Raw genomic sequence first — 27,822 nt, 5'->3', positions numbered from 1 at the left:
CTCTGAGCTTACCTTAAGGCATACATCTTTGATAATCTTAAAATCCTTTACATAACTTTCAACTTTTTCCTTTATTTCTATTTCTATTTTTTCCTCTAATACTTTCATTATCAAGCCACATGCCCATAGAACTTGTTTTAATATGTAAGTAATGTACTGTAATAGATTGCAACAGTAATTTGGGTAATGTTGGTTCAGTCATGTCCTATGATCCTTTGTAGGCATTTACTGCTCTCAAATGTTAGATGGCATACACCAAGGGGAGAGAAGACAAGTTGTCTGCTATCTATACCATGGATTGATTTCTGGGTTAGTATTTGGGTATGACAGAACAATGTTGTTTATGTGTCTTTCCCAGCTGGAGGCTGATTGTGTCACATAGGTTACTGGAAAGGTTGGTTAAGAATATACAGGCGTACCCAGGTTATTGCAAGGGATGCATTCCTAAAAGTCAACTTCACCTTCATGAGTGCTAAAACCAGTTAGTTTTTTAGTTAAACAAATTTATTGACAAAGCTTGGAGTACAGTTTGCACCCAGTTTGCACCTACAGTGATTTACTTGCATATATATATGTATATATGTATGTATGTATGTATGTATGTATGTATGTATGTATGTATGTATGTATGTATGTATGTATGTATGTATGTATGTATGTGTATATATATATATATATATATATATATATATATATATATATATATATATATATATATATATATATACAGTATGTATGTATGTGTATATATATATATATATATATATCAGATTCATGTGGGTGTTGTCACTGTTCGCTGCCATGCAAGACAGTGGTTCGAATACATTGGACGTCCTATTCTAATTGAAGACTAATCAGTGTGGGCTAGCAAATTTGGGATAAACAGCAAGAATGTCCCCAAGCACCCCTGATTCAATATACTTGTAGTAATTACAAAGTTCATGATACAATAAGCCAGGTGGCCTGAAGTCTTTGACAGTGCCACATTCAATAATATAGTGTTCAAGTGTATGCCTTTAAGGTTTATCACAAAGTTTACATGCTGAGTGTTCTGGTATAGGTAAAACCAGTGTCCTTTCTTGATTTTTTAATTTCAAATGGTACCGGTATTTATCTCATGAGGGGTCTAAATATTCCACCCCCCCTTTTTTTTAGTAGGTTAGGGTAATTTAAGAACTGCATTTTAGAGTTTACTTTTAGTGCCTTGGATTTTTTTACATTGATATAGCATTGTGCAAATGGATAAATTGCTATCATAATAGCTTATAAAGGATCTTATTTGATGATATACCTAGCAACCTATTTACAATATTTAATGGTTAAAATCAGTGGTCTATGGTTAAGACATACACTTGACATGAGCCTCTTATACCTGTGGGAACCATGTAACAATTTTTTATGACATCACTGGCAATCTTAGCCAAGTGTCTGAAAGTGCATATGAAATATAATTTTTAATTCTTTTACAGGTATTTTATTTATTTATATCTATTTATTTTTTACTTTGTAATTATTATTTTACCTTTACTTGATGTTATGCAAAAGGAACTGAAAGGGTAGAATTATGCAAATAAATGGATTTGAGTGAGATGGACTGGAGTGATTTAAGTGGACATCAAATATGAAGTGCAAGTTTGCACTGTTTGTGAGAGGGAATAAGTTTGAAGAACTGAGCTTCAAGAGGATGTGCCATTTTACAAAAGTTGCAAGACATCCTGCTTAAGTCACCATTTTGTGAAGCTGAAAAATTTATAACTGACTTTGGTTAGGTATTAAATTTTTTAGATGAAATAGTACATAGTCAAATACTAATTTTTGAGATGACAAGAGCACAGCAGATAAAGGTGAGGATAAAATGTTGTGTTTAGTAGAATGTTTCATAATAAGGTTCTTGCATGTCTTAATATACGATATTAGTGTACATACAAAATTACTGATCCGTGTGACTTTTAGATAAGCAAAATGTGTTAAGAAATTAAAAGATTTTAATAACAAAGCATCTGAGCACCTTCAGAACAAGAAGACTGATGTTTACTGTGTTTCTTCTTTGAAAAATTAGTTACCTGAGGTTGTGAAGTTTATATTGTTGTTGTTTATTGTACATGTTAGTATGTAAATAAAGTAGACTTCTCCTGCATGCTAATTTGTACTTTGCAATATTGGATACGGTACAATATGAGGTAGAGTAATTCACATTGATTTCATTTACAATTCAACTCATGTTAAGTTCTCCAAATATTGCAGCAGTTTGCACTTTCCAACAAACATATAATAGAAAAAATAAGATAGTACAGTACTCAAATCATTAGCTCATTGAAATATTACAGCAACTGCTGCAATGTTTATTTTCATGAGAAACTATAGAAGTACTGTAGTAGAAATATAATTTCAATGTGCAAATATGACTTACAAATAAGGAAAATATAAAATTCTACAATAAGAAAAGTAGCAAGGGAAACCTGTATTGGTGATAAAGTTTGGTGTATCCTTGAAAACCCTTGGCTTTGGCTTAGGCTTCATGATTTTTCAATGGCTTCCGCTTTATGACTTTTTTAATGGTTGGCTTCAGCTTCATGACCTTAAAAATGCTGGCTTTAGCTTTGTGACTTTCCAATGGCTTCGGCCACATGTCTGCTAGTAATTCCCTGATTTTCCATATTCCTATATCATTTTTATTTCATAATTCAGAAAAGTAATCCAAGCAGGCAATATAATCTTATAGTTTTTCTTCTTCTCTCTTGCACTATATACTGTGTAAGTTACATTACTTAGGTCTGTTAGGACTGTATTTTCGAGTCCTGACGTCAGTGATTGTGCTGTGTACTGACAAAATTTTCGTTTGTAATTCACTTTAAAATGGCTGGCAAGCTTAAAAGTGAGAGTTTTGTGGTGCTGGGAAGAAAAAGAGACACCCATTTTAGATTTTCTATGAACTATTTTCACATTTTCGACTTTCGACCATGACTTATGACCTGGATTTGGGTCCCTAACCTCGTCGTAAGTCGAGGAGTGGCTGTATTGTACAATACATAAAACTTTTTAATTTATCCAAACTATACTGTACTGATAAAGTTGCATGAATCTTGTTACACCTTGGAGATGATTAATTTGCATTAGCCAATTGCTATAAACCTCAAATAGCTGATTTACCCTTTCAGAGCATGTGGGGGGAATGGCAATGGTGACAGTGGGAATGTGACCTTTGACCCAACAGCAGTGGAATGTCAACAGTTGGTCCTTGATGTACCAGAGGGAACTAGGGTAAAACTAGCTCGAAAAGAAATTGGAAGAAGATCCCAACTTTGGTGTATGACATCTACAGGAATGTTGCAGCATGAAGGCTCCTCTCCCCCTCATGACCCCACCAGCAAGAAGTCTCGAAAAAATACTAATGTTTTGGTAAATATTGAAGCTTTCAGTTTGATGTAAAATTAATAATGTAAGAAACAAAATTTCTTGTTATCGGTACCAGATTACAATATTGTTTAAATCTGTTATTGTTTAATGATGTTTGTATTTCTGCTTTATTGTCATTTAGTAAATCTTCCTAATTAATCTTATTATAAAATAAAATAATTGCTCTCTCAGTAGGCACAGGTATGAAAAACAGCTTCCATAATATAGTATCACTTTCTTTGATGTCTTTTGTTAAGAATTTATGAAACTTACCATCTGCTTTCATATCCTTCATATCGTACAGTAAATAATACTATTTACTGTATGTTTAATTTACCATCATTAAAACGCTTACAATAGTATTACCCTTCTATACCAAAATAATTGGTGAACAGCCAGTTTGGTTTAAGGAGTTTTTCGGTATAAAACAATTCAATACATACATACATTCATACTTACTTACTTACTCACTTACTTCCTCGAATTCACACTTACATGGGGATCCCAGGAATGTAACCCTTGTGTACTAAGAAGACCTACTTTATACATACCCAAAATTAGGAGTTGAACAATAATAATCTTGGCCTAGTTTTTGCATAAAAATTTTATCATAAAATCTTGAATTGTACTTGAGTATATACCATACGGTATGCTTTTGGCAGTAATTATTATAAGGTGGTTAAAACTATTCTCATATATCCTGGAAATTATCTCTCACCTTTTAAACTCTTTGCCCATTTGACACTTGTCATAACAGGATCAGGATTATGGAGGAAATTGGTCATGAATCAGGAAATGTCTTAGCTCTTAACAATCCAATCCCTTTTATTTGCCCAGAAGTAACTGTTGTCCAGATGTGGTTTGGTATTTAAATTGCATCATGCTTCATTGTTAGAATCAATGATCTAATCCCATTTTCTGCTGCTTTCTTTGGAGTGGCATGTTATACCAATACAGTAGTTTATAAGGAAAAGTCTTCGATTTTACAAATTTAAAAATATTTGTAGAAAAATTTAACCTCGCATTTTCTAAAGAACAATGCCTTTTGATTCCAACAGGTACTAGATATAGCTGGTCCTGCACCACAACCTTCAGAATACACTCCACTGATGCTAAGAAAGCCAGATGACCGCCGAAGACTGACACAGACATGGCGATTTACTGAGGACGGCCAGCTGTGCTGTGTCCATGTTAATATGTTTGTTCAAGCTAAAGATGGATTCCTTGGACTTGCTCCAGGTAAACAGTATAAATACGAATTTTACTAATTACTTGTCTCATTATTTGTTGATTTTAATCAAACCATTTATAATAACCTCTACCTCAAAAAGGAAAACATAAGAGTTTGTTTTTTACGTAAAATTACTTGGGTTACAGGCACAGTACTACCCACCCAAACCTAAAATGTTGACTCGGGGGAGAAGAGAATACATACGTATATTGCATTTGTTAGGTGTTTACTGACATTCAAGTTGTGTGTGTAATAATAATAATTAACGGTTTATTGGAAGAGCATGGCAGCCAGAACGCTGAAAATATACAGTTACATAATTGGGGAATGGGTCACCGGGTTGACAAATAATATACAAGTAACAAAAGTGATACAAATACGATGTATAATAACTAGGTGGGGAGAAGCTCAAACTACAGGGCGTTTCAACTAAGTGACAGTGCAAAAAGGCAAGATTGAGATTGACTGGGAGTGAATATACTGGTTGATTACGAGTTGATGATAATTTTTACAATGGTTGGGACTGGGCTGTTCTTGTAACATTAGTTTGTGCTCGTATAGGCTGGATGTGGTTTTGGTGTCAAATAGCAATATGCAGATGAGGGATTTCTGGTGGAAGTAGGAGCCTGTGTGCGTGTGTTGTTGATCATCTACAGAGTAAATAATAATAATTTGTTGAATGAGAAAGATAGGAATATGCTAAGAGTTATAGTTATGGCAGAATGAGAAATACAGAAAGTGATTGGCTGTGTAGATCAGATGGTTATCTTGAGAAAGTACTTGAAAATATTTAAATAACAGAAGTGTGAACTGACAAAATTTTCATTTGTAATTCACTTTAAAATGGCTGGCAAGCTTAAAAGTGAGAGTTTTGTGATGCTGAGAAGAAAAAGAAACACCCATTTTAGATTTTCTATGTATTACTTAAGCATTTTCGACTTTCGACCTGGATTTGGGTCCCTAACCCTGTCGTAAGTCAGGGAGCAGCTGGGGAACTTCGTGTTTTTTGTTTACTTGTGGTTATCAGCATATACTTGGATCATGTGCACCTATAGTGGTGATTTACTTGCATATATATATATATATATATATATATATATATATATATATATATATATATATATATATATATATATATATATATATATATATATATATATATATATATATATATATATATAGTGAACCCTCACTTTACGCGGTTAATTCAACCCACGCGGCCCGCTAAAGTGAAAGACGCGAAAGTGAACAACATAACATATGGGATTAATTGAAATAGAGACCGGGCCGACCCCAAACTCCACTTTTTCAGACACAATACCTACGTTGTAGTAAAAATAACTTCTTAATTTTATGATGGCATGCACACACAATTAATAATTAAGAGAAATATCAATAATATTAGGTTTTTTAACACTTACATTAGTAGAAAAGATGGCTGGGCACACGGGGATGGGGGGTTGGTTCCGAGGCAGAGGGCAGATTATTGGCCCTCACCTGTATCACTTGTATCAATTGTATCACTATCCACCACAGAGGCTTGCAGGGCCTCTTTGTCAAACCCCTCAAACTCCATATAAGTCCATATCCTCACTATAATTATCACTATCACTGACTTGGGCCGGCTGTGGTGGGTGGCGGGTGAAGAACTCGGTAATGTTTTGATGACTTGGCGACCTTGTGCACACCCTGCTCGCGCCGCTTACACAACATGGCGGATGGCAGGAGGTTTGGATCCAAAAATGGCGTGGCTCGCCAGCCGCTCTCCTCGTAAAGGGGTACACGCACCGCGGAATGTGAGCATTCCGGTTTCGGCAGGGTACCGCGTAAACGTGGAAACTCGGAATGTGGGACCGCGTAAAGCGAGGGTTGACTGTATATATGTATACTGTGGCTTTAATGTATGATTTTACATGTGGCTATCAAAGACCTTTGATACGCTGATATATCTCTGTAGATATACTTTAGAATTCTGAAAAATAATAGGTTTGAACCTTATAGTCCAATTTGAGATGCCAATGTGGAAGGGATGGAAGAATAGAAACAGCCCAGTTGATTTGTCAGTAATATATTCCTTTGCTCTTGAGACTTGGAAGTGTGGAGGTGGACAAATAATTTACAAGTGCAATTCTGTAATGATATGATGGAGAGAACAACAAATAGATTCTAAGGCAGTTTCTCCATGTTATATACTTGTATAAAAGATCTTGCATGATTCACTGGGCTAAAATTAACTGCTACAAGTTTTTTTTAGGAATTTTTCAAATATTTTAACAAAAGATTGCATACACAGTTTAAGCATTTTTTTTAACAACTTTTTGTTTTGTTATTATTACAGGGTCTCATTTTGGTGGTTCATGGCAGTCGTGTATGTATCAGAATTATGTGATAAGTTACAAAGTTCACTTAACTGGAGTGTTGAAATATTTAACAGTTGCTAGATTATTTAATTTTCGGCTATTGTTTGGAAATATTCTTTTGTGCTATTGCCTTAATTTGTTTAAATTTTAGAAAACTAACCTTTAACCCCCCTGTAAGTCAGTACTCTTATACAGTACACGCCAGTGAGGTTGGTGCGAGGTGGCTGTGGGTCAGTCGAAAATAAAAAATAAAATAAAATAAAAAATACGAAATGAAACCATGACAACTATGGAATACTCACACCCCACATATATTTCGTAGGGTCTATGTTTGTCCAGATACTACGAATGGCCACCTCAAGCTTAGGTAGAGAGGAAGTGTCCCTGTTACACTTCTTTTTTTTTTTCTTCATAAGAGCTCACAAGTTCTCAGTTGGGTTTAGGTCTGGTGAATTGCCTGGCCAGTCATTAAAAACCTCCACTTCACTGTCCTTAACCCTTAGGCCCTGGGTGACGTTCCAGAACTTCCACCTATTTCCACCACTGTTTAAATGCCCAGTGCCGGTTATCAGGTTCCAGTGTGACTGTTTGCCTCTCACACCACATGCTCGGCCACAGGGAAGCTTCCTGAACATAATTACATACTTTTGTTTGTTTCATTTTCATTGTTTTATCATGTTGTATCAAAGTAATATTGATAAAAGTTGTGTAAGTAGTTGTATTGTAGGGTAGTATTACTGTAAAACAATGCTATGATTATGTTATAAATGTTTTTATTTGTGGAATTATTATTTTATGCATTACTTGCTCTACCAAACACAAAGACAGCCAGGCAGACTGGCTACCCACTGGTGATTGTTGCCAAGCACTTTTTTATGAAAAATTATGTAAATAAAATATTCTAAATGAATTATTTATAGCAAATAAGTATTAAGATCAGTAAATACATACATTATTGGCCTCTTCAGACACAAAGGCGAGCTAAATATAGCTGCTAAGTGCCGAGGGACCACGAGGGTTAGCTGTCAAACCAACACTGTCTCCTTATCTTTCCCCCTCCTCCCTCCCTCTGCGCGGCCAGAGAAGTTTCTCGAAGGTCAATATACAGTTTTTCTTACTTATTTTTTGTTTTATCATTTTAAAAGGTTAAAAATTATTTTTGAAAAATTAGATTTTTCTCGATTTGACCCCAGGTGGGAGGTACTGCCACCAGCTACCCTAACCCAGGGCTTAAGGGTTAATCCAATCAGAGACATATTTATCAGTGTGGCAGGGGCCCAATCCTGCATAAACACTTCTGCCTTGCACTTTTCATACTCTAGGTAATTATACCTGTTCATCAAAATATTTTTTGGTAACACTGCTAAGTCCCCCTACACCATCATAACTAAAGCACCCCCAGTGTACCCAGGGTCCAGCTGATCACTGCCAGGATGTTGGTAAACACAACCCCACCTGTTGCCAGTCACAGGAAACATGGACTTGTCACTCCACAAAACTCTACAGAACTTAGCCTTATCCCACACACCATATTTCTTGAAAAAGCTATTTTTTTCTGGTGGTGCGCACAGGTCAGGAGTGGTTTGAGACGCAGTCAGCAACTCCGGTGCTTCAGATCTTCTTGTATATGGTGCTTAACGGTCCTTAATGGCACTTTACTAAGCAGTATTGGGTTTTTTCTTTTATTTCCCAAGCACTTAAATGTAGATCTGCCTCCATTTGATGTTTAGGAACATTTAGATTCCAGGGTGAGGTTTTCTGGCCTTCCCAGGATGTTTAACATGGGACGGTATTGAGCTGGGTACCCCATCTTTACATTTCTTCACACACCAACTTGCCGTTGCACAAATCTCAATGCCACACCCATAATTTTTTTAATATCCTGAAGAGGCGTATCCCCTTTGTAAAGTGCAACAATAGCTGCTATATTATCACTTGTAAGAGGCTTATTTCTTACCATAGTGGCTGGTAGTGACATGAGAACAGCAACAATTCAAAGAAGATTCAGAAAAAAGTCAGGGAGAACAACATCATTCATCCTCATCTTATGCCTAATAAATGGCTAGCGGAAAAATGCTGGCAGTATCCCAGCATGTCAAACAGTTGCCATTGCTCACTAGAGTGTGCCAATTTCAATAGCATCAACCAACACTATTTTAAGAGGGATAAAGTGAGTGGCGCCATTGAAGAAGGCACAGGCCCTCTAGTACCAACCTCATTGGCGCATACTGTATGTGGCAGTTGTTGAAGGAAGTCTGTTCATGTACATAATTTGACCTTGTAAATAGTTTTACCCTTAAGCTTAAGTTAATTACTTTAAAAAAAGCAATTAAAATTCTGCTTTTTACTATGTAAAATACTTAATGGTATGAGTGTGTATGATTATACGTAATAGCATAAAATTTGAAGCATATGTAATTAGCTTTCAAAGAGCATGAAAACTATATAAAAAGTACTGTAATGCTAATTTTCAACAATTAAATACAAAATGAGTGTATATGGAATATTTAAGTTTAGTTTACAGTAGATCAATTGGTATAACTTACCCAATAAAATGCACTCGAGAATAATGCTATTTTGTCTCTGCAGTACAGTAGAATTCTGGTTATCCAGCACCTACAGGTTTGAGAGATACCAGATAAAGGAATTTTCTGGCTAGCTAGTTGGACCTCACTCATAGGATCCCCCAAAAATCCCACATTGCACAGTTCTGCAGGCTGACCTCACAAATTTGTTTTAGATTAATGGACTTCTGTAACACTTATTCCACTATCTATAAATGATGGGGCATAGAAATAAAGAAAATGTAATATAAAACTATAAAATAAGAAAATTGAAGAGCATGGGTGTGTATGTGTCTGTAGTGTACGTGTGTGGAGGCAGTGGGCTATAACTGCCTCACTAACTCGCCCCTTTTTTTTTCTTTTCTTTTTTCTTTTTTTTTTAATGGGGATTAGCCCACCCAGCACACATCAGGGCCTGGGGGGAAGGGGTGGCAAAAAAAAAATATATATTTCAAAATAACAAAAATACTAATTAAAAAAAGAGAAAAAATAAAAATAAGATTTAATAATAATAATATTGATGTGAATAATAATAATAATAATAATAATAATAATAATAATAATAATAATAATAATAATATTAATAATAAAATACCATAAAAAATACAAAAGTAAACAAAAAATCATATTAAGAAACGATATACAGTATGTATGTTGTGTTGTAAAAGTAAGAGAAACGATTCAGACTCCGCACTTGTGTGTAAATGAGACAGAAAGTCAGGTCAGCAACCTGGGACTTGGTCACAATTTTTCTGATGCCATAAGGCAGCAGGGTCTACCATTAGACAACACGTTATGCTTCCAATATCTTCCCAGTTGGTAATACCTCCCTGTTTGATAGCTGACTACTACCTACTGTCTAATGAAACTAAAAGCTGTGAAAAATCATTGCAGTACTTTGATGTGGCTTAGAAATAGACAAATCAATCATGCTTGTTTCTACCTTTGCAATTGTTGTTTGTATATCATTCATGTACATTCGAAATATGTAAGGTGTTTCTTTATTTTAAGGGAATGATGTGGTCTTGGGTCCACCCCAACTTGTCCATTACGAAACTATGGCAAATGGTGTGCCACTGGAGCGGGCCATATCCAGGCAGCGCTTACGTCCTGGTTCAGGAATACTTGCATTAAAAGTAGATACGGATGGTCCAACACGTGTCTTGAAGATAACAGACATCCATAGTAAGGTAAAATAGTATTAATGGACTTTTTGTCTTTTATTTTTATGAGAAATTTTATCTTATGTCTTTATTTAAATCTTGAAATAAAAAAGGAGTGATTTTATACTTACTAGAGGTACACCACCAATTTTCCAGCACCCTTGGTTCCAAAGCCTAGCCGCATCATCCGTTTTGCCGGACCAACCGAAGTCACGTAATAATAATTCAACAATACACCTCTGACCCACTAATTATACACCTCCTGTGTCTCTAAAGCACCATGGACTGCTAAAAACTTAAATTAAACAAATATTAAATGTAAATTAAATGTGAAAAAGCCATAAATTTGAGCACCATATTACTGTACACACTTTGTACTCAAATTTACTAAGTTAATTACTAAAAATTTAATGTCTGGTGCAAACTATGTGATGTTTATACTCAAATCAATCACTATCTTACAAAAATTCCAGCAATGCAAGTTATATTCTGCTAAGTCTAGTCAGCAACATTTTATAGATAAAACTTTAAGCCTAAAACCACCTTCATCGTGGCTGGGAGGAAGGGGGAGGTGAGGTGTTGACAGCTGTCAGGGAGGGGAGATAACGAAGTGTGTAGTTATCAAATAGAAAGTTTTGTGCTTATAAAATGTCACTGCATTGACTTGGCAGAATATAACTTACATTGCTAGAATTCTTGTAAGATAGGGATTAATTTAAGTACAAACATCCCATAGTTTGCACTGGACATAAAAATTTTTTTAATTAACTTGGTACATTTGAGTACAGGTTTGCCCTTAGGACAATTATTTCTTTTACTATTTTTCACAATATGTATTTAGGCTGGTGTGTGCATGTAAATGAGTGAAAATAGATGAAGAATTTTTTGCATATCTACCAGAAAATTAGTTGAAAAACAACCATAACGCCTCAAAGCTTGGCTTAGTAGCCTGGTGGTTGCAGTGACGAGTCTAACCTGGCTACAGTGCCTTGATTACTCACTATTAAGCATCATTATGTCAGTAAACACTAATAGTAACATAACTCCAGTGAAATGTGGCAGGAAGGGAGGGAAGTTAAGTGTCCTCTCGTAATTTTGTCCGGACTAAAGGAGGTGCCAGACCATCAGTTCCCAGAAAATCGGTGGTGTACCTGTATATCAAGCATTGTGAAATAAAACCTTCATACAAGGAAATTAGTTTATAAGCAATTTAAGCATAATTTTATTACTCTTAACCTTACATTAAAGGAATTGGTGCATAATTTCACTGTATTTTCATGATCAGAGTTCATCACTGATGGCCCGTACAGAGAGTGGTGACTGGGTTAGCCTCAGTGATGAGGGAGGAACAACCACCATAAAAAAAACAAGTAGAGGGAGTCAGCAGGCTAGTGAAGGCTCCAACTTAAAAGAGGTTCAGGTGTGTGTCTTTTTGTCTCCTGTAAAACTTATACGTACTGTACCTTATTTGTACGAGTATTTTTCTCGGGAATAAAGCTCCCTAAAACATACTCCAACACAGTGGGACATCACATCCAAAAATGTTGTGCCATTTTTATGGTGTAAGGCAGGTATGGGCAACCTTTCATCAGTCATGGGCCGCATTACGATTTAGATATTTTTGTGTGGGCCAACCTACCAAAATTTATATCCTACCTAACCCAAAAGTAATGTTAATATTGTATTAGCACGGACAGTGAAATGGTTTATCATCACGTCCACCTTACGATATTTTCAATTTACAATCACAATCTTTTTTCCCATTTATGAAACAAATCCATCATAATATTTTTTTATGTAAAATGTTAATGTTTCTTGGCATTTAACAGTAGATGAGTAGATGAGTGAAGCAGTCTGTGAATACAATGAACCCTCGAAGATCCGGACTAAAAGGGGGGGGGGCACCTGTCCAAAAAAGCTTATTGTCCGAATCTTCCGGCAAATGTACTAAATGTATAAAAACGATAAATAATTATATAAAGAACATCAAAAATACAGTACTGTACATATTATCCTGACCACTGGTGTTAGTTATACAGACTTTTACCTATGAGAAAGCCATAATATTTGAAGCATAATGTATTGTCTAATGGTAGAACCTGCTGCCATATGTGACCAAGTCCCAGGTTGCTGATCTGACTTTCTGCCTTATTTTCACACAATTGCAGGGCATAATTGTTTCTCGTACTTTTGGCAACACAACATACATACTGTATATCGTTTCTCACTCTTCAGCTTTTATTTTCAATATTGTTTTTATCATTCTTTATTATTATTAATTTTGTTATTATTATGAATATTATTATTATTATTATTGTTTTGTGTGTGTGAGTAGATACACACAAAACACATACAAATAAATAATAATGGGAAAATCCTCTCGCAAATACTCAAAAACAAATTTATTAAAAATGTGAGTCTACCCTCAAGTCTACTCTGTGCTTTGTTTTGGATAGAGCACAGTAGACTGTCACATTTTTAATAAATTTGTTTCTGATTATTTGCGAGAGGATTTTCCCATTATTATTTATTTATATGTGTTTGGTGTGTGTGTCTACACACATATATATATACAGTCAACCCTCACTTTACGCGGTCCCACATTCCGCGTTTCCACGTTTACGCGGTGCCCTGCCAGAACCCAGGATGCTCACATTCCGCGGTGGGTGTACCCCTTTACACGGGTGAAGTATAATTTTTTTAATTTAGCTCATAAAATTCATACAAATTATCCAGCCAGAATATAATTTACATTGCTGAAATTCTTACAATTTGATGATCATTTTGAATATAAACATCATAGATTTTGCATTAGACATACAAATTTTAGATATAATGTTTACTCTTGAGTAAATATGTTATCTTTTGTGCAAAATATATGATATTTATATTCCAAATATTCCTGGTCTTACAAGGAATCCAGCAATGTCAATTATATTATCCTAACTTTAGTCTGATTTATTATTTATTACTAAAAAGGTAAACAGTCTGGTATTCCCACACATTTATCTAGTAGGGACGTTGGTGGGGGGGGGGAGGGAGGGACCGGTGACCGACCATCTGTTACTGTGTGAAGAATATTTTTTTTTTTATTAACTGAAGATTTTTATTTTAGCTCATAAAATTCATACAAATTACCCGGCCAGAATATAATTTACATTGCTGGAATTCTTACAATTTGATGATCATTTTGAATATAAACATCATATATTTTGCATTAGACATAAAATTTTTAGATATAATGTTCACTCTGAGTAAGTATGTTATCTTTTGTGCAAAATATATGACGTTTATATTCAAAATATTCCTGGTCTTACAAGGAATCCAGCAATGTCAATTATATTATCCTAACTTTAATCTGAGGTATTATTTAATACAAAATGTTAAAATTTATTTTTTTCACCCACTCTTTCTCTTGAAGGGAGGATTGGTGGGGGGTGGGGGGGAGGGTTGGGACTGACCGCGCGGTTGGAAGAGGGGGGAGGCAAGGTGGGGTACTTTGATTGACAGATAGTGTCGTGAAGAATATTTTTTTTTATTAACTGAAGATATTTGTTTTAGCTCATAAAATTCATACAAATTACCCGGCCAGAATATAATTTACATTGCTGGAATTCTTACAATTTGATGATCATTTTGAATATAAACATCATAGATTTTGCATTAGACATACAAATTTTAGATGTAATGTTTAATCTGAGTAAATATGTTATCTTTTGTGAAAAATATATGACATTTATATTCAAAATATTCCTGGTCTTACAAGGAATCCAGCAATGTCAATTATATTATCCTAACTTTAGTTTGAGGTATTATTTATTACTATACCTGGTTTTCCCCCCAAAATTTCTCAGAGGGAAGAGCCAGCAGTGTAGTGTGAGAAGAGGGGAGGGAGTCGTGTCCATTATTTGAATGGACATTAACTTGGCGACTGTATTTCTCTATTTCTCTTAAGTATTAATTGTGTGCATGTACCATCATAAAATTAAGATGTTATTTTTACTACAACATAGTTATGTGTCGTCAAAAAGTGGAGTTTGGGGATCGGCCTGGACTCCATTTCAATTAATCCCATATGTTATGTTATTCACTTTACGCGCTCGCTTCCGCGTACCCTGTCTCAGAACAAATGGCTCCCTGTCCTGGCCACAAAAGTGCCAGCAACTTTAAAACCACCTGCAGACATTCTTGGGGACATCCAGGGTGTCATCCGCGAATAATAGAGGATTGTGAAATAAAAATCCATGAATTATTTAGGCATACTGTAGTGAAAATTTACCTTCATATAATACAGTAATGAATAATAAAACAATTTAACATTCTCTGATTCTTTAGTAAATTTTCAAGTGGTATATGGCAAGTAAATGGGGTTTTTCCCTCAATTGACTCTTATAATTACTGTACAGTAATCAAATTTTTGTGGATAATTATATTTTTCTTGTTTTAAAGTAACAGTTTTGCTCCCAAGATGCATGGATTTCAGCTCCTTGAAAATTTGCAAATTCTAGAGGTTAGGGGTCGTGAATGAGGAGTTGGTATACATTTACTAACTCACAAACACCCAATTTTATGAATTCACAAACTATGAATATTGAGATACTACTGCACATACAGTATTTATTGTAACAAAGGAATTAAATTTAGGTTATTTTGATATGTGAAAGTCTTCATAGCAAGAATTAGGATCTGTGTACAGTAGTGAAATGCACTAAAAGCATTTTCAGAGTTTTTATTTATAAAGTGGTGGAAAGAGCAGAGTAAAAATACCGATGAATTTAATTAATGATAGAGTTGGATCATGGTAGATAAAGGTTTGTTGATATTGTAAGGCTATATACTGTGGGGTATTTGAGGAGGAATTCTGGCCAAGACAGTGTTTTTTGCATGTATGGCATTTAAACATTATCTGCTTCTGTCTTTTGTTTTCATCTTATTTCATAAACCTTTGATAAGAACTGTCTTATGACTTTCAAGGTTCAGTTAATAATTTTTTTGTTTTACATTTATAATAGCCCTATATTCACAGCCTTGAAAGAAAATCATAATGAATGTTTACATTTTCCTTATATTGTATTGCAGGTTCAACTAAAGATTCATGGTGGCTTGGGCATATCAGTGATTCAGCAAACACCCCCACAAGAACTTATTTATGCCAAGTTATCAGATATTGTATTTGAGTATCAGAGCTCTCTGCTACAGCGGACAGTTGACTGTAGTGTGCGTGATATTCAGGTAAAGTGATCAAACCAGTAGAATATTTTAGTCTTGAAATTTAAGGAAAAATCAAATTTAAACCATAAAAAGAGGGTGATAATATATCTTAACAGATAATTTAAAATAGAACCACAATGAAAATTATAGTCCACAGTTAACTGTATCATGCATAAAGACATTATTATTCACATGTTTTTTTGAATGATAATGAAAATTTTTTTTGGAATGCCAGGATATGATATTACTTGTTATCTCACACTACTTCTCTTTCCTGGTTATCAAATTATACAGTAGCCTCATACTATTTTGTGAGATAGAAACAGAATGTTTGTGAAAAAAGAAAACAAATACAATACAGTAGACTCGCAACTTACGCGTATTTTTCTTACGCGGTTTCAACTATATGCGGATTACCCCGGGGATTAGGTTACAATTTCCAATTTCAAACTCAAAATTTTCAAAAATTGTATGTCTAGTGCAAACTATAGCATGTTTATATTCAAATTAATCACTATCTTACAAGAATCCCAGCCATGTAAATTATATTCTCCCAGGTCAGTTCAGTGACATTTTATAAGAGAAAACTTAAACTCCTCCATATGACAGATAAATAAATACGCACTGGGTAAACCTTGGTGCCGGTGCCGGCTGTCAAAACACCTCACGTCCCCTTCCCCTTCCTCCTGCCTCCTGCCTCCCTCAGCCTCCTACCAGCCAGGGTTTGGTCGTTTTAGGCTTAAAGTTTTTATCTTATATAATATCACAGACTAAAGTTAGCAGAATATAATTTGCAGTGCTAGAATCCTTGCAAGACAGCAAATAATTTGAATATAGACATCATATATTTTGCACAAGAGATAAATTGTGCACTTAGACAACTGATTAATGAATACATCAAGGAATATGCAGATGCATAATACACTACAATATTATTTACTAAGTGCTGATGACATGTTATGGTAAGCATGAGAGATGGAGAGTATTTTAATGTGGTGAAGAAGAGTCAGAGTGATCAGCTGTTTGTGCTTTGTAAACAAGGAATTTAATATGATGTAATGACTCATCTGGGTTGAGTGTGGGATTCTTTTTTCAGTTAAGTTGAATATTATACTGTACAATGTTATATCAACCCAGCACCAAATGAACCTAAATAGTATGGGAATTATGGTGAAATTGCATAAAGACATGTTAAAGGGATCCTAGGGGAGGAAGCCATCCACATAGGCTACCTCCTGCTTGCTGCTTCCAGATACACACACATCTCCCACACACAATATACCCCTACACTCTTATATTTATCTTTATAGTACTGTACAGTATATAGTTTTCTCTTGATTCATGGGGCAAATTCTGTGGTTACTTATAACTCTTTACAGTACAAAACAGTTGTCGACAACCAGACTTATGTCTGATTTTCTTGATACGGTCCAGGGTTAAGTTCACTTCTTCCTCCCCATACATTTGTTTTTTCTGGACTGGGGGCTGCCCCAATTTGTACAGTGTGTTGAGTTACTACTGCAAATATACATCTTATGTTCCTATTAAGGTCACAGTCTTAACCACCTTTAATTCAATTCACATTTGTTGTGTAATCCAACACACCTTCCCATTCTTCTAAAAAAATTGTGACTTCCTCATAGTTTCTGTATCATTTTCAAGTACAAGTACAGTACAGGTATATTGTTGATGCAGATATATTCCTATTTGCATAATTCTTTATGTATACAGTACTGTACCTACACTGTCACCATGTAATAGCTCTCATCTTTCTTCAGTTAAAACATAAATCTGACATAAATATCCACATTACAATTTTATACTATAAATCTGAAATCACCCACTCAGTTCAGTCCTATAATACATACTGTATACTCTCACTTTTTTTTTTTTTAATTTTTCTTTTTTTATTCCCTATTCTTTAATTAGGTGGATAATCAACTTTTAACAGCCCAATGTCCTGTTGTACTGTATGTGACGCCTCAGAATAAGAATGATGACACCCGCCACCTCCCTGCTATATATCTTACTGCAAATCAAGTCTTGTCATCGTGCACCAATGCTTATATATTCAAGGTTAGTCTGTAAATCATTCCCCTGTGTTCTTTCCAAGTCAGATAATACAAAAAAATCAATATTACTCATTACAAAGGTAAAAAATACATTATTCATATTTTGAACAGAATTTGATGGTGACCACGAAGACTTTAACCATCACCCTGGAGGAAACTTTGCTTTTTAAGCTGTTTTTGATGGCTGGTTATGATCAATCAGACTCTGAGCTCGAGAAAGTGGAGGAGCATCAATATGACATGCGGCGTATGCTTGCTGCTGCCACTTCAGTCAATGCAACAAGGTAAGGAATGCGCAAAATACGGTATATCTAACTTATTTTGGAACCTCTGGGGATAAGACAAAAAAATCTTTCTCAGTATCATTTCCCTTGAAGATAACCAAACAAACTGAATATAAGAGTAAGATGTATTGAATTAAAACCCAACAGTTTTACTAAGGTGGTGTGTCCGAATTTGTAGGCAAGATGTATCTATTCGTCTGCACCACATTAACTAAATTGAAAGGAATGTCAATATAATTTATAAATTGGGCCCTTAGTATAGGTGGGTATTAAATTAATTAAAAAACTTTGTACACATCAAATTCATGCACATGAAACTTAACTTATAGGGTTAGAAAAGTGGCTACTTTCTTAGGTTTCCAAAACTTGTAACTACAGGGTAATCTTCAAACTCAATTTTCAAAATAAATAAACAGTGCTGGCTGTGGGCTTTGTACTGTACACCTGACCCTCGCCTTATGCTATGGTTGCGTTCTGCAACAGCACAGCATAAAAGGAATCTGTATATCGTGAATACTTAATCTAAAGGGGAAAATTAGTTATGTTCCATAATACTAAAAGTCAACAGTAATGCTATAAAAGTTATGGAAAAACCATTACAATACAGTACTGTATTCTAATGTGGGCTAGAAATAAAGATAATATAATATAAAACTATAAAATATAATATAAAGCTATAAACTAAGATATATGAAGAGCATGGGTGCTTGTGTGGAAAGTGAAAGTGTAAGTGTGTGGAGTGGCTGACTCACCACTCCAGCTGTATCCCACGACGTCACATACAGCGCAGTAGACACACTCACACACTGTGCCACACTTCACAACCATTTCTGGAGCATTAATGCTATAAACGTTGTAGAAAAAACAATAAAATACTCTAATGTGGCTTAAAAGTATATATTATATAATATAAAACTAGTATGCCATATCTTCTACAGAACTCATAGTAGGGATTCTTTTCTGTGTAAAATGAATTATGGGTAGAAATAGGGTTACCGCATAAGAGCGAGTTCACATATAGTGAATGCACATAAATCTAGGGTCCGGTGTACTAGATTTTGTTTTTGTTTTTTTTCCATTATGAAAGGTTCTTATATAGTACAAAAGAATTATGTTAATACTGTACCCTGTGCAAGAGGTACCTTGTATGAGGTTTTTCATGACAAAAGCATGAAAAGTAAAATAAATTGTATTTAATAGTGGATACTTAATGATTTAACTTCTATATACAGGTGCTCCTCTACTTACGAACTGGTTACATTCCTGAGGCTTCTTCTTAAGTCCAACTTTACCCTTGCAGATTCCAAATATATTGGAAAAAATATAAAAAAATATTAGATAAAATCTGGCTCACTCTTCTCCTCTTAGGCATTGTATGTTTTATCTAGAATTTTTTTCAATATAATCTAGTCTCATCCACATTGAACACCCACTTTGGCAGGTAACCCCCCTTCATTGATGATGTTCTTATTTCTGAAAGTTCGTAAGTCGAATATTTGTAAGTACACTAGTACCTCAACATTCGTGAGGGATAGGTTTCTGGGACGCCCGTGAATGTAGAATTTTGCAAATAAACGTCTTTAATCCCTCATCTTTAATATTTCAGTGTATCATAAAATAGGGACCAAAAATAAAAAAAATTAGAAAATAACTTTATTTAAGCCCTCTAAATACTACACAAGCATGTACAGTTATTTTATACAGTTGAATTATGTGTTAATCAAAAATTAATTAAATGTGAAGGAAGTAAATGTGTTGTGATGTTAGGGAAATCAACTAGATTGAAGTAGTGGCGACGCATCGTCTGCTGCCTGCTTCACACAGCCCGTACCAGTACCACCACCACCACCACCACCACTGCGCCATCAACACACACACACGAACACATGCTTGACACACACACAACGCTGTGTATGAAACAAGTGTACATACTGAATATTAGGTTTTCTTGTAACAAACGTAAGACTGGGAAGAATATCTAATTTATCCTTGTCTTAAACGTAATACAGGTATTAAGACGGGAGCAAAATAATTAGCAGTGTTACTTATTTACGTAAAGTGTAATTTTTTTACACTCTGGACTGGGATCATCCAGAATATCCGATAAAAGACTGGCAGGTGAGTAATTCGTATTAGTGGAGTGAAGGGGATGATGCAGCTGATGCCAAGCTGGTTGGTGAGGAGAGAGACGGGAGTGGAGGAAGGATCCCGGCATTAAAAACATTGTAATTGGCAATTGTTTTGCTTTCTCTTTTAGTTTATAAATTTCTTGATAAGGTTGTAAAACATTCTTGATGTTCAGCTTTAATTTGATGCTTAATTCCATTGATGGGTCACAGTCATACATCACATTTGTTAAATTTTTGGCACACCTGACTCATGTCCTCAATCCATACACTTAATGCCTTCTCCATCTTCTCCATACCTTTATCACATATTTGATGTGTTACTTCAGCACTGTGTGGTACACTATTAGCATCACTACTTCTAATTTCTTTGCCATTTATTTTTATGGAACGAACAGTTCACTCATTAACTTCAAACGCACTCTTGCTGCTATCACGTTAATCTAACATTTCAATTTTTTTGGTCAGAGTTATGACTTTTTTCACTCTCTTTATACCAGATGCACTACCATGACATTTATAATTAACATCAGAATTGCTCTCAGATGAGACTGGCAGGCAATGCAGGAGAATTCTCAAATGAGACTGGCAGGAGAGAAGAGCCATGCAGGATACAGCATGATGCCATGATATCACATCACATCATGACTGATGCCTGCAGTTTTTAAAATAAGCACCCTACCTTTTTATGTTATTTTAGTAGATAGAAACCTCTGAGGTCGTTTTGTGGATAGCTGAATTTGCTAGAGCTGAACTCGCATATGTTGAGGTACTGGTGTAAAGGAGCACCTGTGCACATTTCAGATTGTCAACACTACAGTAAAAACACCAAAATATGATACTTTATTGTACATACTTTCAGATACTACTTCACCAACCTTGAACTTCAACTCAGTCAAGTTAGACTTAGTGTTCTTACTTCAAAAAAATTAAGTCCAGAGCTCATGAATATTAAGAGAAAAATGGGGCTTACTCTGGTCAGGTTTGAGAATGCAAGTGTTAATTTGGAACCCTTCATCCGTTGTCACCCATTTGAAACATCTCACTTCTTATTTGACTGTATCACTAAACATTACAGAGAGGTAAGTTAAGCCAGAACATTATTAGCACCTTTTCAAGAAATTAATAGAAATTAAGATAATTAAGGTATTTGGGGTATTTATTTGATCAGATAATAAATACTTATGAACTCTCCACTTCTTGCAAATGTTTCTTGAGACTTGAGAAGCTGCAGGTAGTCAGATTTAAACAAACCCAAGTTAAGGTGCTATGTAGGCCTATCTAGGGAAGTTTCAACTCCTAAAATGATTATTATTTAGTTTATATTTATTTTTTGTTTTATTTTTTACTTATACCTGTAGTATACTTACAGTTATGTTATCTTTACTCTGTTATTAACCCTTTCATGCACGCAATAAGTTTTTAAGTTTCTGTAACCACAACAAAAGTCATCTGGGACCATTCAACAAGAGGTTCATAATAATACCTTTTAAATAAAGACTGAGCAACACAAAGCTTGTGAGGTTCTTTGTTCCCACAGATTTTAATAGTAAACTTTGAAACACTGAGTACCAACATGCTGTAAGTAGTTGTTTAATGAAGGGAAATGTTGATCAGCCAGGACAGTATTTAAGTGGTCATCAGCTGACTGAAGATCCTCCAGTGTTTTGAGCATCAAGTTTAGTTGTGTGGGAAAGAACACATAGGTGGTAGTTAGCACATTTTCATTAGTTTTTATTTTGTATAAAAAAGAAACACTATCCATTTAGGGGCAGATGTATTCATTAGAGGCCTTTAAGCATTTGTAATAACTGGTAAATTAGTAAGAAAAAGGAAGAATTAGCATTTAAGGAATTTCTTGTTCTTTTCTATTATATTAAATAATTTTCCACTTATCTCAGGAACTGAAGTCGCAGGCAATGAAAATCTTAGGATCAACAGACTTTCTAGGTAATCCGTTTGGTTTCTTCGCTGACGTAAGCGAAGGCGTGAGTGAACTGGTTCATGAAGGATCTGTGGGTGGCCTAGTGTGGAACGTAACGCATGGCATGGCCAATTCTACTGCCAAGGTGACGGGTAAGCTTTCGGCCTGCTGCAAAATTATTCGCTTCCTGCCTCCAGTTTGTCTGCTGTGATATTAGAATATCAAAAGAATAATATATTTGCTGTGATTCTGTACTTTGCAGTAGATGTCTCTTCATTGTGTTAATTAAATTATTTATTGAAGAAAAGTTAATATGAAAAAGAAAGTGCACAACGTATTGAAATGCTCTGGTAATCTGACAAGAGTAAGTCATGTGTTCCATTAATATCCCAATAAATGTATTTGGCAATAAATTAGAAGATGCAGTCCTCACTATACAAAAGGTATGTATTCTTCAGTAGTGATGACACTTGGGTGGTGAGGGGGGGAATGTCATAGGTCAGGTGGTTGGCTGATACCTGTAGTGGAGTCCAGGGATAGTGATACCATCGAGGGTTAGAATCGTGATTCAAGAGACTATTGAGATTTCATTTTGGGTATGTGTTGTATATTGAAAGCAGTTTCCATTAGATTGTTATTAATGGAGGATGCAGTCCTAGGGGCTGAATTTCAGACACCTTACAAACTAAAACTAAACAAACTAGGTAAACACAATACATTAACTAAATCATTGCAGGTATCACCCAATTTACTATCTCCCTGTCTCTTGAACAATGGTGATGTATTAAGACCACTCCTCTATTTATGATAAAAATATTCATATGAATGATGGTCTTCATCCAGCTAAAATTGCTGGCGCAGGGAATATGGAACACATTTCTCGCTGCACTTATCAGCTGCGGTCTACCCGCACGTGGCCACCCAGTGCACTACATTTTCAAGTTTTGTTCCATGGTGACCGCACATGCCCGTGATCATGTAGCTCAACAATTATTAGTCAGTGTTAGTGTTGTTTTTTTTTTTTTTTTTTTACCTTACAGTGAGAGGACAGCAATAACATTCACATTGTACAGTATAGTCTCGGTTTACGCGGTCAATTAAACCCGTGGAGATCTGCGTAAAACGAGAAACGCATAAACGAAATAACAGAACATATGGGATTAATTGAAATAGAGACTGGGCCGTTCCCCAGACTACCCTTTTTCTGACACAATACGTACGTTGTAGTAAAAATAACATCTAATTTTATGATGGTATGCACACACAATTAATATTTAAGAGAAATATCAATAATATTAGGTTTTTAACACTTACGTTAGTACAGTAGAAGAGATGGCTGGGCACACGGGGATGGGGGGTTGGTTCCGAGGCAGAGGGCAGATTATTGGCCCTCATCTGTATCAATTGTATCACTATCCACCACAGAGGCTTGCAGGGCCTCTTGTCAAACCCCTCAAAGTCCATATCCTCACTATCACTGACTTGAGCCGGCTGTGGTGGGTGGCGGGTGAAGAACTCAGTAATGTTTTGTTGACTGGGCGACCTAGTGCGCACCCTGCCCGTGCCGCTTCCCGCGTACATGATGGAGTGTACCGCGTAACTAATAATTGCCGGTCTGGCCAGGTGCCGCGTAAATGACCAACCGCGTATAAAGGAAATCCGCGTAAATCGAGACTATACTGTACTCTGTTTTGATGACCATGAAGTGATTTTTGCTATGTATTATGTGACTATAAAGTGCTTTGCCTCTATTGTGAACATGATGTGAGCAGTGTCGGGTGCTATCAGTGTTTTTATGTTATCCTCGTTCGCTCTGTTTTTTGTGACTGTAAAGTGAGCAGTATAACTTTGAAAATGTCTGGGAAGGCCAAAGCACCCAGGAAAATTGTCTCTCTGGAGATGAAGCTTGACTTCCCAGAGGCTGTGTTGGAGTCAGAGGGATTTCTCCATTCCACCTTTAAAAGTCCCCTTTGCCTCAAAGGAGACACGTGATGATGACCAGGCTTGTGCTTAATGAAGTGGTGAGTGATTTTTATTTGTGTTTTATGTCTATTAATATTGTAGAACTTTTATTTTTGGTGATATATGTGAGTGTCGGACTAGCTGGGAACTTATCCCATTGAACTCCATGTTATAATGATCCCAATTTATGGTATTTCAACACAATGGATTTTTAGGAACATAACCCCATCTTAAATAGGAGGATACCTGTACATTTCATCACATTATGTTTAATTACTGCCAAGTGAATACTGTTGTCACCATAAATACATCAAAACACAGTAAACCAAGCAAATTTACATATGAAGGGATTATTTTGACTCATTCGTGGTATTGTTTATCTCATTCCAGAAACATCTAGTAAATTCCCCTTGCAGAGGGAAAGACACTGGTGCTCTAGCCAACCATATACAGTATCCTCCTTGTATTGAGAGGGAGGGTTGAACATGGGTGTAACTTCCCTGTTTGCCTCCTCTCCAAACTATGCACATTCCAGACTGCTGACTAACCGACAAAGGGGCACTTTCAGATGCTTGCGTCAGCATCTTCAAATGATAGGAAAAAAAATTTAACACAACATCAAACTTTATTAATACTATCCTGAGCATTAACACACATAATACTACAGCAATTAAACCAATGGAAGAGAGAGGTGTGTGTGCATAAGTAATGATACTGTAGAAATCCCCATAACAAATGTTGCCAGTCAGCTGTGAATGGCTATTCATGTTGCCATTGTTACATGTAATGAAACTTTAAAAATTTTTAAACATTATTTCAGAACTCTGTTACATAGAAATAAAAAACTTATATTCTGTAATATAAAACTTTAAAATTAGACAATGAAGATCATGGGTGTGTCAATGTTTGGGAAGTGATTGTACAGTGGAGTATGCTATAACGAACGGATCCTACTACGAATATTCCTGTAATGAACGGTTTTACCTATAAAATTGAGAATGCTATAACGAACGAAACTCCTACAACGAACATTATTTAAAAATTTTTTTATTTTTATATTTTTTTTACTAATTTATTGTTTTTTATTACAAGTATTAATGATATTCTTTATTTCAGGGGTTTAGATGTATATTTATGCACTTTTTTACAATTTTATATTATATTTTTCAGTGTTAAGTGGTTGTATTTGGGGGCCTGGAACGGATTAATCCTATAACGAACGAATGCTATAACGAACAAGGTTCTAGAACCAATTAGATTCGTTATAGCATACCCCACTGTATGTGGAGACAGCGGGCTGTAACTGTAAGCTCAGTCACGATACCTTCCCCATGTGAGGTCATGGCATACACACAGTGCAGCAGATACACGTCTCTTGAGTTAGTTGGGTAGCTACCAGAGTTGTGTGGGTCACTCTCCGCATTGCCCAGAGAATGGTTTAAGGACAAAAGGTTTTTTTCTCTCTCTCTCTTATCTTTTTTCAGGTATACCTCACTTAACAAATGTTTGAGATATAAAAATTCGCTTATACAGGTTGTACCTCTCTAGTCCGGCAACCTCGGGACCTGACCGGTGCCGGACCATGGAAATTCACCCTTTTCCTGGATAGATAGTGACTTGTGCTTATGCCTGGAAGCACTAGCACCACTTTCTCTGCGTCATGGTCTCTTTGAAGACATATTGAAGGGTTAAATGTGGTATAGTAGCTTCTCAAATTTCGCGAGTTTTTAATTCTTAACGTATTTTATTGGAACACAAAAAAATAAATAAATAAAAATTTTGACGGCGGAAACTTGAATTTCGACGGGTTTGAACGGCCCGCCAACGTGCAGACGACGTGCATAATCGTGTAAACAGCGTCATTTCTCTTATGTACAAAAGATTCATTGTTGTTTATTACTGAATGTCTTTTTTATTGAATTAATGTTTATGTGTGCAAAATGAGCAATAGAATTCATTAATAATACGTAGAATATTAAAACACACGAGGAAATGACACAGCATTGTTTTCGTTGATTACAAAACCAGTGACTGACTGGTTCTACATATAAAACTGAAGAAAATAAGACCTTGGTTGTAGCTGTAGTAAAATTAATATGGTTGTTTTAAGTAATGTTATTTAATGTTAATAAATGGAACAATAGAAGTAGCTAACGATAATGGTAAAGAAAAAGAGAGATCGCATATGTAAGTGCGCATGCGCACACGTGAAAACATATCGTCATTACTTTACATAAGAATATGAAAGCAACACTTATTTACTGTTCATATATATTTTAATTAATGTTTCTGAATTTGATTTTATTGAATCAATGTACGTGTGTGCAAAATTAACAATACAATTTATTAATAATACTTGGAATATTAGAGGAGACGAGACGGCTGCCGGCATTGTTTATGTTAAAGCTTACAAAACCAGTGACTGATTGGTTCTACATATAAAACTGAAGAAAATAAGACCCTGAGTTTAGCTGTAGTAAAATTAATGTAAAAAATGAATATGGTTGCTTGAAGTACCTGTAATGTTATTTAATGTTAATAAATGGAACAATATAAGTAGCTAACCATTAATGGTAAAAAAAAAAGTGAGACTGCTCGTATGTAAGTGCGCACATGTGAAAATATATCGTCATTACTCTACATAAGAATATGAAAGCAACACTTATTTACTGCTCATATATATTGAAGGGTTAAATGTTGTACTCTGTATAGACAAGCAGAGAGAGAGAGAGCAGCCGAACTGCCGGATGTAAACAAACCTTAATTTCCCGCGGCTTTTTTTTTTTTTAAGGGGATTAGCCCACCCGGGCATAGGTCACTGACCCACATTGGGGCCTGAGGGGCAAAAATTTAATACTCCTGTAATAATAATAATAATTCAGATAAGTAAAAAAAAAAAACTGCCTATCTACCTATTGGACAAACTAAAATCGTTCCGGACCACGGGAGTTTCCGGACCACAGAATGCCGGACTAGAGAGGTACAACCTGTACTGTACAAATTTCCTAAACTTCACCTTTTTTTCAATTACTAAAAGCTTCCCCAGCTTATCAGAATTTGTGTCCCAACAAAAATTTAAATCACACCTCTGGGAGTCAACTCGGGCAGCCATCTTGGAGAGACGGGCAGAAACGTATTCTTGCTCAATGATAATTTCAAACCCCCCCTCTCTCCCTCATCTCCCCCAGCCCTTGTCTTTCATTCCACCATTCACCACCCTTTGTGGTGAGCCATGACTGCCCTTCCTCAAGGTGATTGTTCCCTCCATTTAGTCCATTTGTTTGAATTCACAGCTGAGGGTGGTGGTATGCTTATTTAAGTGTTACACCTAACAAGACTGGTGGCATTGTTGCCAAGTTAGACTCGTCACTGTAATCACATCTCCCTAGCCCTCTTGGTACTAGGCCAAGCTGTAAGCTACATTATGGTTAGTATTCAAATCGTAATTCTCGGGTACATAAAGTTAACTCCCTTCATATTTTTTACTCAGTTACCTGTATACAAAATGCTATATGCAGAATGTAAAAAA

General features: G+C 35.6%; 1 protein-coding gene across 5 annotated transcripts in view; it reads left to right on the top strand.

Moving 5' to 3' along the window:
- Positions 1 to 27,822, top strand: part of LOC121868786 (vacuolar protein sorting-associated protein 13D-like) — a 226,289-nt gene that overhangs the window by 184,060 nt on the left and 14,407 nt on the right. For 3 of the 5 annotated variants that reach the window (XM_042369702.1, XM_042369700.1, XM_042369699.1), the window contains 10 exons: positions 3,159 to 3,399; positions 4,455 to 4,635; positions 6,966 to 6,995; positions 10,563 to 10,741; positions 12,000 to 12,134; positions 15,794 to 15,946; positions 17,855 to 18,001; positions 18,109 to 18,281; positions 21,270 to 21,489; positions 22,309 to 22,483. In XM_042369702.1, the coding sequence (XP_042225636.1) occupies positions 3,159 to 3,399; positions 4,455 to 4,635; positions 6,966 to 6,995; positions 10,563 to 10,741; positions 12,000 to 12,134; positions 15,794 to 15,946; positions 17,855 to 18,001; positions 18,109 to 18,281; positions 21,270 to 21,489; positions 22,309 to 22,483 (1,634 nt within the window). The other 2 variants (XM_042369703.1, XM_042369704.1) reach the window with 2 other exon arrangements.

Source organism: Homarus americanus, unplaced genomic scaffold (genome assembly GCF_018991925.1).
Source record: "Homarus americanus isolate GMGI-L3 unplaced genomic scaffold, GMGI_Hamer_2.0 scaffold30535, whole genome shotgun sequence".
NCBI classification, from domain to species: Eukaryota; Metazoa; Arthropoda; class Malacostraca; order Decapoda; family Nephropidae; genus Homarus; species Homarus americanus.
This window is presented reverse-complemented; position numbering and strand designations above follow the sequence as displayed.